The sequence below is a fragment of the Gymnodraco acuticeps genome, unplaced genomic scaffold (assembly GCF_902827175.1).
Source record: "Gymnodraco acuticeps unplaced genomic scaffold, fGymAcu1.1, whole genome shotgun sequence".
In the NCBI taxonomy this organism is placed as follows: Eukaryota; Metazoa; Chordata; class Actinopteri; order Perciformes; family Bathydraconidae; genus Gymnodraco; species Gymnodraco acuticeps.
Genome location: NW_022990398.1, coordinates 1346968 through 1364791, shown reverse-complemented (window position 1 = coordinate 1364791; position 17824 = coordinate 1346968). Strand labels below are relative to the sequence as shown.

The 17824-nt window shown below is 42.3% G+C and overlaps 1 protein-coding gene across 7 annotated transcripts in view; it reads right to left on the bottom strand.

Annotated features, from left to right (window-relative positions):
- fli1 (Fli-1 proto-oncogene, ETS transcription factor) overlaps positions 1-17824 on the bottom strand; it is a 30706-nt gene that overhangs the window by 5236 nt on the left and 7646 nt on the right. For 4 of the 7 annotated variants that reach the window (XM_034224718.1, XM_034224716.1, XM_034224720.1 and 1 more), the window contains 4 exons: positions 14144-14355; positions 13660-13814; positions 12447-12650; positions 5097-5165 (listed from right to left, as the gene is read on the bottom strand). In XM_034224718.1, the coding sequence (XP_034080609.1) occupies positions 5097-5165; positions 12447-12650; positions 13660-13814; positions 14144-14355 (640 nt within the window). The remainder of the gene's footprint in view (positions 1-5096; positions 5166-12446; positions 12651-13659; positions 13815-14143; positions 14356-17824) is intronic. The other 3 variants (XM_034224719.1, XM_034224717.1, XM_034224721.1) reach the window with 1 other exon arrangement.

Genomic DNA, 17824 nt, shown 5'->3' with positions numbered 1-17824 from the left:
ATGCATTATCTGTGTGTATTTGTGTGAGTAGGTGTTTGTTTTCCAGACATGAATATGTATGTGTTTGCAAATTATTCTCAAAAGTGTTCCAACTAGTGCGTTCAACTCCCAGGCATGCTGATGAGCTACCACTAATCAAAAACTCTGAATTACTGCACCTGTATTTGTCTTAACTTTATAGATCTTATGTTTGTTATATTATCTGAACATTCCATCAATTTGGAAAGCAAAACACACTTCCAAAATGATTGACTGGAAAAACTGAGGGGCTTGTAGCTATTATGTCTCAAGAACAAATGAACATCTTCGCCACAACAACACACTAGGGCTGTGTTTGCTGTAATGACCAATATAACTTTATGCAACCACACCAGAGGAACAGCATTTATCATCAGATTCCACCTCAACCCTCTCTAAACACGGTACAACACTGCCCTCCTGTGGTTCTGGACATTATTGGTATTCCTAAAATAAACAATACATAATAAAAATACATCAATTCAAACTCCTTATTCTTACTTAAGCACAACTGGTTTTAAGATTACAGTCTCTCTGCTATCATAAAAGCATAGCTCGCCTGATATTCTGCTCCTTAAGTGTTTCATATAATATCCTCTGCTGCATAGGGACCGCTTGATCATCCCACTCATTTCAAAATGTTAAACTTTTAACTCTTTGGGGTTTCCGAAAATGGCTCACTCTTGTTTGGAGACCACAAGAGGGGTTCTAATCTCTGTGACTAAAAAAGAAGATATTCAAAATCAAGTTAAAAGTGACCGTACAATGTATGAGGTAAAGTTGAAGGATATGAGCTCGCAACAAAGCCAAAGAAACGTGAATACATTATAATATGATCATAAGGAGAGTGTAATAGAGTGGAAGACAAAAAGAGGGAGAAGAGGGACGAATAGCAAGCGGGCTGCCGTGGCTCAGCGGCGCTGTCAGGTTCAATCTGGTGTGGGCCGGCAGGATAGCCAAGGAGCAGTGACTGGGGGAGAGTCCTGGGAGACTTGCGTTTCCTGCCTGCCTCGCCTGCAGACAACCTCTCTTTGTTTTACTGGCCCTTTTTTCCCCTCTACTCACCGCCAGCCTCCCCCCCATTCCCCCTCCCCCCTCCATCCTACTCTTCACCACCCTGAAAAAAACACAACGGGGCTACCTCCATACGTGCAGAGAGGGGTTACAAACAGCAGGAGAGGACATGGTGGGGGAGAAGCGGGGAGATGGATGAAGAAGAGATGAGAGAGAAGGTGAACGAGTCACAGAAAGAGAGTATTGAGAAGCAGACAGATGAGGATGGAGACAGAGTGCTTGAAAAAGGCTTGAACGGAACCAAGAGAAAAGAGAGAAAGAGTGAGAAAATGTCAGACGAAACACAACTGTGGAATTTGAAAAGAAAACAGTGGCGGCAAACCCGGCTACTGGGCTGGAAGGGATGTCCAGTACTACATTTTCTTAATTGTGTTGTTGAAAACCAAATAAGTGAAACCTTCAAATCTATTTTCAAGCAAGACCAGAAACAATTCAAGGGTTTTAACAATACAATCAATCTGTTTCAGGGTTTAATGGAGTGAATGAAGGGTAGGGAAGTGGAAGACGGAAGCAGATTGTACAAAGCCCAAGAGGTCAGGGGTACTCGGGGCAAAGAAGCCACGCAGACACAGACCCAAATGTGCACACAGAGCCTCCTCTTGCCATCCCCCACCCCTTTCTCCTTCATTTTTCCAGGCCTCGCTCTGACAGCGACTTGAGCCAGTTTCCACTCTGGTCTGGGGTGTGGTGCATGTTCCTGGGAGACTTCGGCTGCAGGACCAGTTAGTCAAAACAAGGCCAGAGCGCTAGACAGAGGGAGAGAGAGGGGGAGAGACATAGAGAGAAAGACGACGGGAGATAAGAGAAGGAGATAAAGGAGAACTGAGCAAAGAGGGTGAGACGGACTGAGATATAGAAGACGGGTAGATTGTCTAGTGGTAGACTGCTTTCAACCTGGAGTCTGAGCCAGGGAGAGGAACCCAGACGGGGCACTCTTTTTTTGTAATACCAATGATACAGGTGCAGTAAAAGCCATCTGTACGAGGAGGAAGTCATAAGAGGAAGGAATGATGGCAGAGGAGAAGCATCAACGTCAAAAGATGCCACACTGCAGCACACAACCTATTCTCTAAGTTAAGGGCAACATTTGAAGTAGTATTGTTTTCATATTAAAAAGAAAACTGCATTTTATTTTTAATTTAAAGCCCAGGAAAGCTAATTCAAAGTCATAAGAGAAGAACAGCTTGTACACATAATGTCCCTCTTCAAGTTGTGTTGCCAATTTGGCTTGGCAGCAGAATAAATGCATTCAGAGGTGAATCATCCTCTTTCCTATTTCAGTGAGAAGCAGCGGAGAATGTGAGTGGCCTTGCTGCAAATGATCAAATTCATACATTTCAAAGCAGCGACAAAACCAGAAGCTAGAACATGAAAACGGTATAAAGACTCTGGGAAAAATCTGTTTCATAACAGCCAGACAATACCACAAACAACACTGAAACACATGCTGTAACACATAGTGATAAATACAGAAACCCACCACCCACACAGACAACAACTTATTCACATAGTGCTTGAAAACTTAAGGTACACACTGAGAGCCACACACGCGCTTATTCACAGGCACATAGTAAAATACCTAAGGTACAAACTGAGAGTACACACACACACACACACACACACACACACACACACACACACACACACACACACACACACACACACACACACACACACACACACACACACACACACACACACACACCCTTTCATAGCTGCTGCATTCCGTGTTTTATATGCTCTCTTTTATTCATAACATTGCATTTTACACCACAGAGTCTGGGGCAGATTAAGGATTGTCTCCTGCTGCATGCTCGTGCTTACTCTACCCCAAAGAGCCGCTGTGGTATTTGACTGTTCTCGAAAGGCAATATGAACTGGAACATCTGGCAAAGCTGATCTGAGAACATTTTGATAAAGGCTTCCCTTGTACAGTAGGAAGGTTTCTTTTATTGTTGAGTCACCAACTCCTAACTCCAATTTTGATGTATTTCCTTACAGTAATGTTGCGTGAAAGTAACATTAATGTGGTTAGTAAGTTGCAGAATTTCCGTATGAAACCAAATACGTTAAAACAAATGATAAATGTTTGAATTGGATGGTTAAAAATCTGATTCTTGAAAAGTCACCCTGTTTGAAACTTTCCTCTGTTAGAAACAGTTTAGTGTCCACGATCACGGGACACAACTGGAGCCAAAGTCAGGGTTTCAGGAGCCCGTAATAGAAGCCACCTCTTGTGAAAGGGAAATGCTGTTGAAGGGAGTGACCCTGTATTCCTGCCAGTCCAAATACCTGGCGCTGAGAACCAGGAAGACCGGGGTCAGGGGGTGACTGAGCAGAATCTTATCGGGCCTGCCCATTGGACTATTGGTACTGAAGCCGGGCGAGAACAAGCCTGCTAACGCTCACCACCGGGGCAGATAGAGAGCGGCAGAGGGCATTCTCGGACACTTATCAGACTTAGTGTTTCCTCTCCTGCTGCCTTGATAGGGCCCCTCATCCTGCCAGCGAGCCTATCGCTGTTATTGCAGTCCTGTCTCCCGTCTCTAGTGGTGACACCATATAGCCGATGTAAAGGATGTGTAGATTTTCTTTCTTTTCTTTTTTTTTTTTACAGATACGCTCTGTACCCTTCGTCTAGCTGGTAAGGTGTCAGCACAAAATAATGTTTGTAGAGTGAAAAGGTATCCAGAGGAAAGAGACAATCATTCAGCGCTGCTGTGGGCGTTGTTCTGAGAAACTCAGCTTGGCTTGTGAAAGAATGATTTTACTGGTGCTAAATTACCTACACTGCCATAGCTCTCATTTGACTGCTGCATTGCTTAACAGATTTCATTTTTGGTCATAAGAAACTTGGGAAAAACAATCACCAAGCAGCTCACGTAACAAAAAGTCCATATTAATGTGTCTTTTACTTTTATGTTCACTCCTAAAATCGTATTTATTTAACGCAATGTTCCTTTAGAGAAAGAAGTGTCAATTTTAACAGTTACAAACACTAATGTCAAAAATATTTTTTTATTCCAGAGTAAATTGGCATAATCTTATTCTACTTTCTTTTTGTATATTCATACTTTATATATTTTTTTTAAAGCTTTTAAATATTTGTTTATTTTTTACAAATGAATTCCTCTTATTGTGTTCATGTAGAAACCTGATTCTCATTCTAAATCTGATTACTCTCCCTTTTACCTACCACCATCCCTTCTGGCATTAATACACTTATACACACAGCTGTAATAAAAGTAGTGAAACACACACTCCTTTTCACTCGAGCCCGGTCTGAAGCAACCAATCAGATCTCCCGCCATGTTTACCTTATGAACACTTGCTTCAGCACCTGTCCCTGATGCCCGTCTCTCTAACAAACATCATTCACACTCTCATTCACACGCCTTCTCTCGGATAATTGCCACATTCACCGTCTGTCCTCACCCCTGCTGCTGTAGACTGAACTCATCAGCCCACTTTTGTTAACACGCCTTTATCCTGACACGGCCTCTATGAGCCACTACGTATTGTCACACCGTCCAGGTAGACGTGAATAGCACGGTCTGCAGTGGCAGCTTGGCTCGTATTATTTCAACGACACAAAAGGAGCACCTGCGCAGAGCTTTGTTTGTGGAAATCAGCAAATGCATGTGCTTTGGATCCGTGTGTCTCTATTCTCAAGTGGGCGCTGTCTATGTTTCTGTTTGTATGAAGCTGACACGTATCATTTCTTTTAACACTATGAATTCATGGTTTAAGCCCTTTGTTTCTTTCTCTTTTTTATCCAATCCAACTTTATTTATATAGCATTTTAAAACCTCCAGACCAAAGTGCTGTACCGAGAGATACATAAAATATAAAATTACATAGCTCAGCTCACATTATTCTCTTTAACTTCAGCTCGAAGACTATTCTCACTGTGATTGACAACTACCTCATCAGCCCAAATACTACACACACACACGGACATAATATTACAATAAAGCAAGATTATAAAAAATAGTAGTCCCTACCCTCTTTGGCAGCCAGACGTGGGGAAGGGTCTGTGTGAGATGGCGTATTGTAGGATAATGATGAGCTACCTGTAATAAAGTGAGATAAAAGAGAGCCTAGTTAGACAAAACAATATTTAGTCAAATACAATCCAAAAACAAGCATGAAACCCTTTAGAAAATATGGTCGTTTTCATAAATCCTTACATTTCAGGAAGCATGCAGTGATTAACAGTACACAGTTTAAATGAATATTAAGGTTCAGAAATACGTTTTTAAGTAAGTTTAAGTAATGAGTAATTTGAGATGTGAATTTGTATATTCTTCTGATAAATAAGGCGTACGGTAAAATGTAATTACCCTGGTGTACCCTTGAAGTGTGACAAAAAGTTTGAAAGGTATAACAAAAGCCAGCAGGTGGCAGTACAAGGCTCAGCTCAATTACTGCATTTACTTAGTTAAATTGTGTACCTGTATGTCTGTTTTGTCAGAGAGAAAATAATTTATGACACATAAACCCAGTCCCAAAAGAGAAAATCCAGCAGACAGTCACTCCTTTAACTGTAGGAAAAACCCCAAAGCCTGTCAGCATTTTAACTGCAAACCTGATTCCTGAATAATAAAGTCAGAGTCTGCATATGGCTGCCTATTCATTTCACCTTATGGAGCAGAACTCTGCACTGCATTCCTCCACTTACACAGGCACCCTGGGCGGCACCAAAATGCTCTCTTAATTTTAGCTGCCCCCAGGCATAAATCAGCGAGTGGAAAAACAGAGCCAAAAATGCACAGAGAAAACACAAGAGCAGCTACTGCATGGGCAGTGTTAAGATTCAGCACCAAGACGGCTACAGAGCTGCTGAGTAAGGAAGACACCTTTTCTGAATGGGGGCAAAAATGAATTTATGATGTGCTTTTTCTTAAAATGTAATCCAGGATCCCTACTTCACTCGCTGGGCTGCTGGCGGTAAAGTTTGGGGGATGAAGGGGCCCATGATGGCAGACTAGGGGTCTGTTTTTTTAGGGGGTGGCTGGGCGGGGGGGCTTCACAAATGTATTCTAACCTCCCAACACCCCACCCCTCTGAGCTCTAGCTACTCCATGGCACCCCCAAGGCTCTGGGTCTAGTTTAGAAACCTGGGGGCCTCAGAACAGGGGAGCCATTGTATGAGGCAGGGTCCCTGCACAGCAATCAAATGCAGCTCCCCGTACAAAAATAATTCCACACGCAGAGTGTAAGCGCACGGGGGCAAGCGAGCCACCAAAAGCTTTGGAATGGGGGAGAAAGATGTTCAGACAGACAGAAAATAGAGGGAGAGAAGGGAGAAGGAGGGGGTTGTTAACCCTTTTCCTGCTGTGTGCCACATATGTGGGCTGACCCAGACAGGCAAACAGGCAGCATTGCTGAGAAAACCTCAAAACCATCCCACAGAGAAATTCAGGGCTGCTGTAGAGAGAGAGAGAGTGAGAGTCAGCGAGGGAGAGAGAGACACCACAGCTGACAGTTTGGTGGAAGGAGTCTTGGCTGTGCTGCCTATTTATTTGGATGGCTTCTTCCTCTCTCAGAAAACAAACACGTCCCGGTAATCTGACAGCACAGTGGGAGGACTGGCCAGCGTTCAGCCTTTAAGACCCTCACTCTCTACGGTTCCTTCTCCAGTCACATCTGCACAGTGACTGTTAGATTACATAACATCCACAAACAATTTTCTTTTCTCTCCTTCTTTTGACTGATGGCTCTTTCAAAGGGCCTTGTGCTCCAGTTTGTGCACACCAAAAGAGATCTTTGAGGGCTCGGCATTGTGATTGACCACCAGGGGCCCCTGCTGTTTATTCTGTGGAGCTATGTGATACCATTGCCTCATACATGTGGTCTGAGCTTTGTCAACAAACTGAGGGAACCAGTCGCCCAGTTTGGGCATGTTGTCACCTCAAAGCGGCAAAATAAGCTCGAGCCAACAGAAAGGGATCCTTTTATCGCTATCTGATAACGCTACCACTTCATACTAGGCTTTCATAGTGCATAAGAAATGTTTTTAACGAGTCACCTGATCCAAAATAAAAAATGTTAGTCATTGCCTTTCATAACAACTCATGAGTGTTTTATCAGATTACACTCCCAACTGTGAACATGACAATGTTTGTAAGCAGTGTTGAGGAATTTGCCTACAAATTAAATGAATTGTTTTGTATTTATATAAATCTATTCCAGCCTTTCCGCAACAGCACACACAATTTGGCAGCAACTTTGGTTATTATACAGTACAGGAAATGATGCTCTCAGACAAGATCGATAGTTAACACTTGAGAATTCATAAACAATACCACAGAAGATGCAAAGCGCTGACGGATAACAGGTATTACAAAAAAAGTGTGTGCTGCGATATAAACAACTGAGCTGTGGAGAAGCACCAAGGTCACAGATACCTCATTCACACCAACGCAACTCCGGTTCAAGCTCCGTGCTAGAGCTTTTCAGGTTCAGAACCGGTTCTTCGGTTTAGCTCCGGCTCTTCCCACACCGCCCAGAGTCCGACTGGTGCTGCGTCATTGCGTTATCGTTTGCGTCATGACGTAACTGTTTGCGTGCCTGCTTCTTAAAGCCAAACCGCGCGGAAACTCCTCACAGCTGACACCGACAACAACAACAATGGCCGATTGTGCTCCAGCTTCCTCTGTACCTCTTCGGAAGACCAGATTCCCAGCAGGTAGCTGGTCTCTTCAGTGGACCACTGCTGCTTGTTAAGTTTCTCCATCGTTGTGTACAAACTGGATAAAACGCGGGCTTTTTGTTGTTGTTCAGGAGTTGTTCCCGCTCCTGTCCCCGCCTCGACGTAAGCGTGACGTATGCGGTGCTTTTGCTTCAGCCGGACAATTGTTTGGTGCTTAAAACGAACCAGATTCCGGAGCTAAGAGGCTGCTCCGCTGTGAACAGGTAAAACCCGGTGCTTTTCAAGCTCCAGATCCGAACCGGCCCTGAAACACCGTTGGTGTGAATGAGGTAAAAGGGGCTTTTTTGCAACCCTGGGCAAAACCATATGATTCAAGAAATGTGGCTTAACAGTGCCCAACAAAACCACCTTACAAGCTGCATGTCCAGTCAATTGAAGGGAAACCAAACTGATGTCAAACCTTTAATAAAATCCCCAAAATACAGCAACGTAAATTAATTAGTAATTTTTCTTTGTCAGTGATTTTTAGTCATATTCAAGAATTGCTACCACTACTGAAGGTTTGGTATGGTTTAGCGAGCAAAACTTAAATGACGCACAAAAATGGGATTCAAATGCTCAACACCATATGTGTCTCTGTCTCACTCTTCTTCCAACCTTGCTACATAAAGGAGCACTAATAGCGGCATTGGCACTGGATTTTGGCATCCGACATAAATCTTTTCTTGTGAAATTATTCAACTTGAACGCTACGTAAAAACACTTGGTTTATGGGATCCTCCTCTCATGAAAATTATGTAATAGGATTGGATTCCTAAAAGTAGATTTATGTTGTTATAGCTATGAGAAAAGAACAAAAAGGAGGTTATGGTGGACACCAACAAAGTGTGTGAAATTGATACAGAGATTATTCTTCATATCATAACGTTGTTTTTGACAATATTTTGAGCATCCTTCACATAAATCAAAATGTCCCTATTTTTACCAAGTGTTTTAGTTACCAAACCTTTAGAACTTTGTATGCTGAGAAAATTACAGAATAAATTGTGACCCTAAACCTAACCCAGAATAAATTGTGACCCTAAACCTAACCCAGAATAAATTGTGACCCTAAACCTAACCCAGAATAAATTGTGACCCTAAACCTAACCCAGAATAAATTGTGACCCTAAACCTAACCCAGAATAAATTGTGACCCTAAACCTAACCCAGAATAAATTGTGACCCTAAACCTAACCCAGAATAAATTGCATAATGAATGTAATCAGTCAAACCCTGCTGATTTCTTTAACTCACCTCACCTGTCCAATTGAAAGTGGATATGGTCAACAGGAAGTTGCAGAAATATTTACATGACAGAAAGGTGTGTTGGGGGAAATTAAAAGCAATAAACGTTGGGATTACTGCTAAAAAACATCACTGACTGAAATCCTTGTTTTTGCAGAATTTCCCAAAAATAACATTCCTACAGAATCTGGCGACTGTTTTGTGAGCATAATTATTATGCACCTCTGAGCAGCTAGCTTCGATTACAGCTGAGCTCATCTCAGTGTTTACATGAATAGCAACCGCTTAATATCCACCCGCACTTATGCTAATGCGATATGCACATACATTCCTGTAATGCTAAGTGGCTGAACCCCAGCAGTCAAGTGAGACTGCTCTGTGAGGGTGGCTAGCAGCAGACTGCTAACAGTAAAGGGCGCAGAGCCAGGCTGTTGAGCCCCTGTGCACCAGTGATAATCTGCCAATAGAAGGAACTAATGCAATGGGAGCTCAATAAAAATGTTGTGAGGGGAGAAAGGGGAGAGAGAGAGAAAATAGCTCTCCAGACCTCCTTTTTCCCTACTCAGCCTTCGAGCCCAGATGTTTATGGTCTGTATAAACTATTGAGGGCTCGAGAATGTCCCCCACTCTTGAGTGAGCAGCAGCAGTGCAGAAGCCCAGACTTATCACTCTCTTCCTCTCCCTCTTTCTCTCTCTGTCTGTCTTGACTCCCTCGCTGTAAATCCATCCAGACACACAAGCATGGGCGACAGCTGGGAAACAGAACTATTGCTATTCTCCAACGACACTCAATCATAACCCCTCGAACCGTTTCCACACATTTCCAAAAAAAAGTTCTCCCCCACATTGACTTATCATTCTACCTCACTTAATTGTTCCTCTTGCTCACACAATCTTGCTCATGTCCTCAAATACTACTGTAAAATCTATCATCCAATATCACATTATCCACTCTCTCTCTCTGCACTTTCCCTCCTCACGACCCTTTCATATTCCCCCGTCTCTTCTCACATCTCTGTGCGTCGGAGGATACGGTCTTTCATTGTCTGAGGTTTCTTTTTGCTCCGCTCCGTTTCCAGCACATGTGGTATCAAACCGACCTACATGGGTGCGATAAAGCAAACAGTCCGTGGTCCCTCCCTGACAGACTAATTTGAACAAATTCTCAAATTGCACCCCAAATTGAAAGCACATTGGGGTGCGGGCGGCCATTACTTATAAAAATCTGGATAAGTGACCAACAATGAGGCCAAAATAATGCATGGGCAACTACCCTTGTTACTGCAAGCAGCTGGGTAGCCAGACAGATGCTCAGATTGTGCCCGCGGTTGCACCAGTGCGGCCGTCTGAGCCATATTTCTGACGTATGACGTGGCAGGATTTTTTGTTATGGTATGGCTGTAGGGTGGGGAAGTGTGTCCCTGCCCCGTGCCGAGTGTACGTACAGGGCTTAATGACTCTGAGGAATGTTAATCAGAGGTTCAATAAACAGAACCAAAAACACACATAATGCAGACAGATGTGTATGAAAGATTGCAGTTGCCTTTTGGAAAATGTTGGATCAGAATGGGGGGTAATGTATTAGTAAGAGAATGATTGGGGTTGGAGGAAGTCATCACATGACCTGTAATCACTAATACTTCCAGGGCTTGGCTCAGTATTTCCCTTCCCTCTTCTTTTTTCTGTATTCTGGAAGCTCGGCTCAGCTCCAACTCTCTTTTGTGAGTGAAGCCAGAGGTCTATTCTCTGGACGGGGTTATTCCTCGTCTATGATTGTGTTTGTTTGTGCTGCAGGGAAACGAGAGAGCGACTTCAGTTTCCAAATCATCAGCCCTGCAGGGTCTGCATAAAGCCTCAACCCTCCTCCTCCTCCTCCTCCTCCTCCTCCTCCTCCTCCTCCTCCTCCTCCTCCTCCTCCTCCTCAGCCTCCCTTAGACGTTCATTTACTAACATGGTTCCTCTTGCCCTTCGGCGCTCAGTGTCAATAATACACGCTGCTCGCTTCCCTGAACGGCCCCTAAACAGGTCAGTCAGTCCAGGCACGAGACGGCAGCATTCATCTTTGTGATTGTCGGGAACTGATCCAAAGCAATTTCAACTGGGCAAGTGGAGAGAATTCCTGAGACATCTCCTCTGTCTCGAAAACACACAAGGTCTGAATCATAAACAGGGCAGCGACGGGCAGAGTCGCGGTGCAGCACGCCTAAGTCGTGGCTAAGTCGCACAGCCCATAATGAAAACTGCCCTGCAGAGGCTGCCCAGTGGCGGTCAGACAGATCCACCCGCTGCACAATGAGGCTGTTATACTCATGACAAGCATCTCTCTCTGCCCAGACCCTGTGCGCTGAGAAAACTGTTGACACCCACAAAATGCAGTTCCCATTACATCACGCGGAGGCCCATCGCAATTCTTTGGGAGTAATGTTAAATATAGTTGAGCCATCAGTCACTCCACCCAGCGTGGTGTCATGATATTGTGCAGCCGCAGCAAAACCAGCACTTAAAATGTTTAGTACAAAATGCAAAGACTTCAAAGAAGGGACACGCTTTTCAACAATCACACTGCTCCTATATGTTTTTTTAAAATCGGAAACAGTAGACATACCTAATGTCTCAACTACACATCTCTGTGTATTCCAAGCGGCAGCCTTGCCAGATGTTACATCTTATATCAAAATGTAATTTGCACACCGCCTCAGAAAACTGGCTTTGTTTCCCAGCCGAAACATATGAAGCATGGATTGCAGCGAGGAAATCTTCAAAGGTTAGAAGCTCAAATGTAGTTGCCTCCATCGCGAATTGCAGATCAACTTTCTTTGCTGTGCTGAACACACAGGCCTAACGTGATTCCTGAGGCAATGCACCTGGGCTTCATCTCTCTGGACCATGTGGAATAAGGCGCAGCAAAGTCAAGTGGGGGATGTAGTTGATGGTTATCTTGATAAGGGGGAAAAACCCCCTTAGTTTCCACAGCTCTGCTTAATACTTTGTAGCCCTTTTGGATAAATTAGTTTCCAGTAAAAGCTATTTCATTGTTTTGTCTTATGGTAATGTGAGTATAGTGCGGTGACAAAAAGAAAAGTGTCATGTTATTTGCTTGGGTTTGGCATTGTTTTGGTCTCACTTCTCATCCAAAAGCAGAGAAAAGTGGCTTGTGTCTTCACTGGAAGTTAATTTTTACTTGATTCCTTGGCAGAGATGGATGCCAGTGCTGACGTTAACTTAAGGACAAACTGCAGAATGTACAACAGGAGTGGAGTTCACCAAAATGACTGTTCAAAATCTAAATGTCTTCAATTTTCTGAACTTCTAATTGTTCTGTTTTTTATCATCAATCAAATTTCGAGTAACATAAGCTTATATCTACGTATTTGTTACTCTTAATCTTATATTTGTTGCACAGTGTACTTACTTTCCCTGAGGTAATTGAGATGAGAGAGAAGCACTTCGGCGTTGTACATGGTGGTGAGCCGAAGAAAGTCGTCCTTGCCCATCTTGCAGAGCTCTTTGCCATCTGTGTTCTGAAACATGGCCGTGTCGATCTCCACCAGGCCGTACTCCTTGATGGCCCACTCTAGCCACTGGCGCACATGATCCTGTGACCACAACGAGGGGTCTGCAGGGAGAAAAAATGAAGAGAGACAATGTTAATTCACTTATAATAATTGTTGGACAGTTGCGAGAGCCTCGTATCTGTCTGAGGTAAACGGAGGGGGGCAATGAACAAATTGGAAACAGAATGTATGTAGGATTTTGTATCAGTAGCAGACCTCGCTCAGAAAGCTGTACATATTCTTTGTCTTGTTGTATCGACATGAACAGGATTCGCCAGATGACTCATTTTATGTTCCAGGTAAATAATCTTCCACAGAGTACGCTCTGAAATCCCTTCCTGTGATTGTACACACTATGGAATATGTTTTCAATCACATTTGCAAGTACTATTTGACCCAAGTTTGATGTACTGCACAGCCAATCTAGAAGCCAAACCCCAAACTCACCACTTGTGGTTTAGGAGGGGCCTCCATGTGGAGATCTTATTAGGTTAATGGATGAGTGGACGTTTGCATCAGTTTAGCACTTACTTTTGTATAGCCTTAACAATGGAAAATTAACCAAGGCTCCATTCGATTTTAATGAAATTGTGCTCATTGTGCTCATTTTTGGTAAAGTACAGTCATTGTGTTTGGCTCTCTGGCTTACGTCTAGCAACCTAATCAACATGTTAAAATAACTTTTCTATAAGCCAGAACATTTAAACTACACTTATTACTTCTCAAACGATGTTGTTTCACTTTATAGAAGATCAAATTTGTGAAACTAGTGAAGTGATATATAGGTCTGGCGGACAAACAGACATTAGTACCTGCATGCATTCAGCCGTGCTCCCACGAGTGACTCAAAACATTGGAACAATGCTATGCCCCACAACCCAGCTAAATAGAAATAGTATTTACAACATTGGCTAAATTATACCCAAACAGAGGAGGGATTATGTCTGTAAACGCAGCAGCAGCACTGAAAAACTGCTAGAACAATTAGCACCTGTATAAGTACGCAGCAAATACAGATTCACTGTTTTATGACACATATTCAACGGGTTCATGTTTTCTATACTAACATACCTGCAGGTACAATGACTCTCCGTTCATTGGTGGTCATGTTAGGGGGGGGGGCATTCTTCTCATCCATGTAGTTTCCATAGTTCATCTGAGATGCTTCGTTACCCCCGACAAGCTTATTGCATTTACCCACACTGCAGTCCACTGGAGACTCCCTGCTACAAAAACACACATACAAGAAAGTTGTAAAAATATTATCAGCAGATAAATTGGGTGTTGCTGGTTTTCTTTTCCAGTCATTGACTTTGGCAATGGTTACATAAGCCTTACACAGGCCAGGGCCCAGTCTACTGAAGATTAGAGGCAAAAAAGCTAAGGTTAGTTGCAGAAAAGAAATGGCTTGTTGAATGACAAATAATAACATTTATAGCAGCGGCTGTATTAATGACAAACAACTGTCCTATGTGTTTATTTAAGATTGATAAAAACTCATATCTCACTGAACAAAAAGTAATGTAAGACCCAGGAAGTGGTTGTCATGCCCTACCTGGATCCATTCATGTGCTCATATTCTCTCTTGACGTTGACCCGCACTGGCTGGTTGATCCACTCCTGCTGTGGGGGTAAGGGGTTGATTTTGTGGGTCTGGCCGTAGTCCTGTGTTCCAGATGCAGTCATGTCTGTCTTGGGGAGAGGGGCAGCAGCAGCGTATGGAGGCTCAAATAGGGACTGGTCTTCACTCACCACTGATAGCGCCTCCTGTAGGTAGAAGGAAAAAATACTTGGTATGTCTTTCATGACTCATTTTACAATACTAGCACATTATTATTATTATGTGTTCAGTCATGCAAGCCGATTATATCCAAATTAAACAATATACACTCTTAGAGTACTTCAATAATTTGGGAAATAGACTTGTATGCTTAAATGCAGTGTTAGATTAGAAGATCAACACCAATCTTAAATCTGTCTTTTTAATATAAGGTTACAGCCAGAAGTTAGCTCAGAATAAAAACACCTAGCTCCATCCAAACGTAAAACAACATCTAACACTTCTAATAAAAGTGAATCAACACATTTGAGGTGTTTTAGTTTTACGTGTTATAGTTTTTTTTAAGTTGTTGCCTGGTAGAAAAAAACAACTTGTTGTGCTATCGGAAAAAAAAGATAAACAGTCAAATAAATTAAATTATTATCAATCATTAAATAAAGAGTTTAAAGGGTGCATGCAGCTGGTTTCTTTTACATTTGGAGAGAGTTGGCTAGCTGTTTTCGTTGGCTTCTTTATGCTAAGCTAACTCTCTCCTGGCTGCAGTAACATATTTAACAGACAGATATGACAGCGGTATCAATCTTCTCATCTGACTCCGTGCAAGAAAGGAAATGTCTGAAGTTGGGAGATGTACTCATGTAATACATATGATAAGAATAAACTCACAAACATGAACAGATACAACTGCAGGCTTTCATTTGACAGTAAACAGAAACTTGTGATGTCAAATGTTCAATCTCTTGTGTATTTTTTGTTTACAGCAATTATGTGCAGTTATGAGTCATATCGCAGTCTGGCATCCTAAGTAGATTGTGTACACAGCCCAAGTACCATCTGTAACTTCCTGTTGATGTTACCATGACTTCAATCTTGCCCCCAATGGAGTAAGACACCTACCACCGTACTGGTTTTCTGAAATCATCAGTCAATACGCTTTTCTAACAGTAATGACCCACTGGTTTACAAATAAACCAACATAATGGCTTCTTAAATGTTCACGTTTACTATATGGGCTGACAATTAAACATGTTCCATACAAAATGTCCCAGATTTGTGATAGTGTACTCATTTTTCGTTTCTAGCATTATCATACGTGGACTGAAAAAATCCCCTGTCATGCAATGCTGTGTCTGTCTTTTTTGAGCGTTGGGCTTCCCCCCACAGCTGAAGACTCAACAGAAGCAGGGGGGGTCACGGATACACTGACCCCTCTGCTGTGGCTCAGCTGGAGCAATGTAAGTTTATTAAAGAAAACAAACGCAGACACTCGCGGCTGGCCAAGATATTACGTGCTTTCCAACATGCTCCTCGTGTAACGTCCTGGGAGTAAAACATGGGTTCTGTACTTGGTGGAATACATTTACCATTCAGAAGTCACTCAATACTGTGACAGTGAACAAAGTCGGGCAATGTCACCAGCTCAGACGGGTGCCAGGCAACTTTAACTGGCACAGAATGGGGATTACTGAGTCAGCATTTGTTAAAATTCTTCCATCCATCGTTGGTAACAATAATCAAAAAGAAAACAATAAGTCAGAATATCAAGTGAAATCATTACAGTCATATGCTTCTGCTATAAGGATTAGGCTCGGGTCTGATGTACATCTGGATCTGATAGGATCTGATGGCACAGCTTAGACCGAGACGTGTCTAATTCCAGAGGACTGAATTATTTCATTCCAAAATGCCACATATCTGCTTCAGGGGGAAAAATACTACTTGATATTCATTGATCAGTAGTTCCAATTTCTAGCCGTTTGCATTCTCTGAAATGTTGCTTTTATGAAAGCAAGATCCTCATGATCTCAAATGACTTCAGTTCGATTCCATTCTGAGAAATTGTATGCAAGTTAAAAACCTTTTTACTTAACCCAGTTTGGAAGATAAATATCTCTATTTTTGAGGGTGTGACTTTATAATTGTATGCCGTATGTAAGCACATGCCAAAACACTACAGCGACTATGAATGGCAGAGATGTTTTTTTGCCAAGTCCATTTTGACGCTCAGTTATCCTTATCCAATAATCACCACCTCTGTGTCTTATGTCTGTTTGGTGGTTGTAAAAATGATCAAGACAACAATAAAACTAATTTACTTAAAATAAAAAATATGATGCTGTTGCATGAGTTCTCAAACTGAACAAATAAGTATGACTAAACTGTCTTACTCAGTTAATGTATTATCGTAAAAAAATGTCATCAATATAGTTGATCATATTTGCAGCATATACTCACACCATTACATTGGTGCTTTTCCTCAAGTTAAACTAATTTCAATCAACATTTTTAAACCAATTAGTTTGGATAAAACTAATATAATAAAAGAAAGAGAGAGTTGAAGCATATTGCTCAAGTTATCTCAATGTGTAATTGCACAATAGTGCCCTCTGTTGTAATGCCACTGACCCGCAACTGTCTGTACCTAAAGTAAGGATTGAGATATGCAAAGTGTTACAGCTTGTAGACACAAGAGTAAAAGGAAGCAGACAAAATAAATGCTTTGTTAATGCCACATGTAAAAAAACAACTTTACTTTTTCAATAATATACTACTCAGGTTCAGGTTAGTGGGTGGATAAAACTCTCTGGAGTATTAATCTATCTCACCAAAATTAGATTTCCAGTGATTTCATCAGTGGATCCATCAAAGTCTGAACCCTGGCAGCAGGGCTCGCTATCTGAGTGGAGCACACCAGCTAGTCTGCGGATGATAAATTGTAAGAGTGAGGGAATGTCTCATTACGGTCTGATAAGGCCTCACTGAGCTATTATGACTGTTGCACGTTATATTTACAGTGACATATCAGCCTGTGCAATTGAAACCATGATTGGCAAGTGGTGTGTGCCTATCAAGATTGCAGTGGGTTTTTTAAAAATAGAACAACACCACTCTTTTGTAGAGAAAGCTAAAAGGATGACAGATCAGTGTCCATGTTTTCCTTACAGTATCTGCATGGAACACATTCAGTGAGAGGCAGTTTTCTGTCTGTCTCAAAATGTCCAAAGATAAGTCTCTACTCTAAGACAATCATGAATTTCTCCTGAGTACCATTCGTGAACATGATCCCAACAACGTCAATACAGCTTTTGAGGATAAAACGTTATTTTGTCATTTTTTGAAGGCATACGTAAGATTTGTATTCTATTTTTGCAATATTTCGTATAAACATATCTGCAGTGCCACAGACAAAGAGAGGAAAACACCAAATAAATCATGGCTCAGTTGCTCCAGGCCCTATTAAAAGCATTGTGCGAGTGTGACACCTGCTGGGAGCCACCTCTATTCTGTTTACATCAACCAAGTCCATCTCCCCAAATGCGTCACGACGCAGACTGGATATATGCAATAGCTCCACATCCAGACTACACGTGTGATTGTTTGGCGTTCACACACACAGCCATCTAACAGGAGCCACCCAGGGGAGGGGGGGGGCATTCCTGTCTTTTGTTTAAGGAG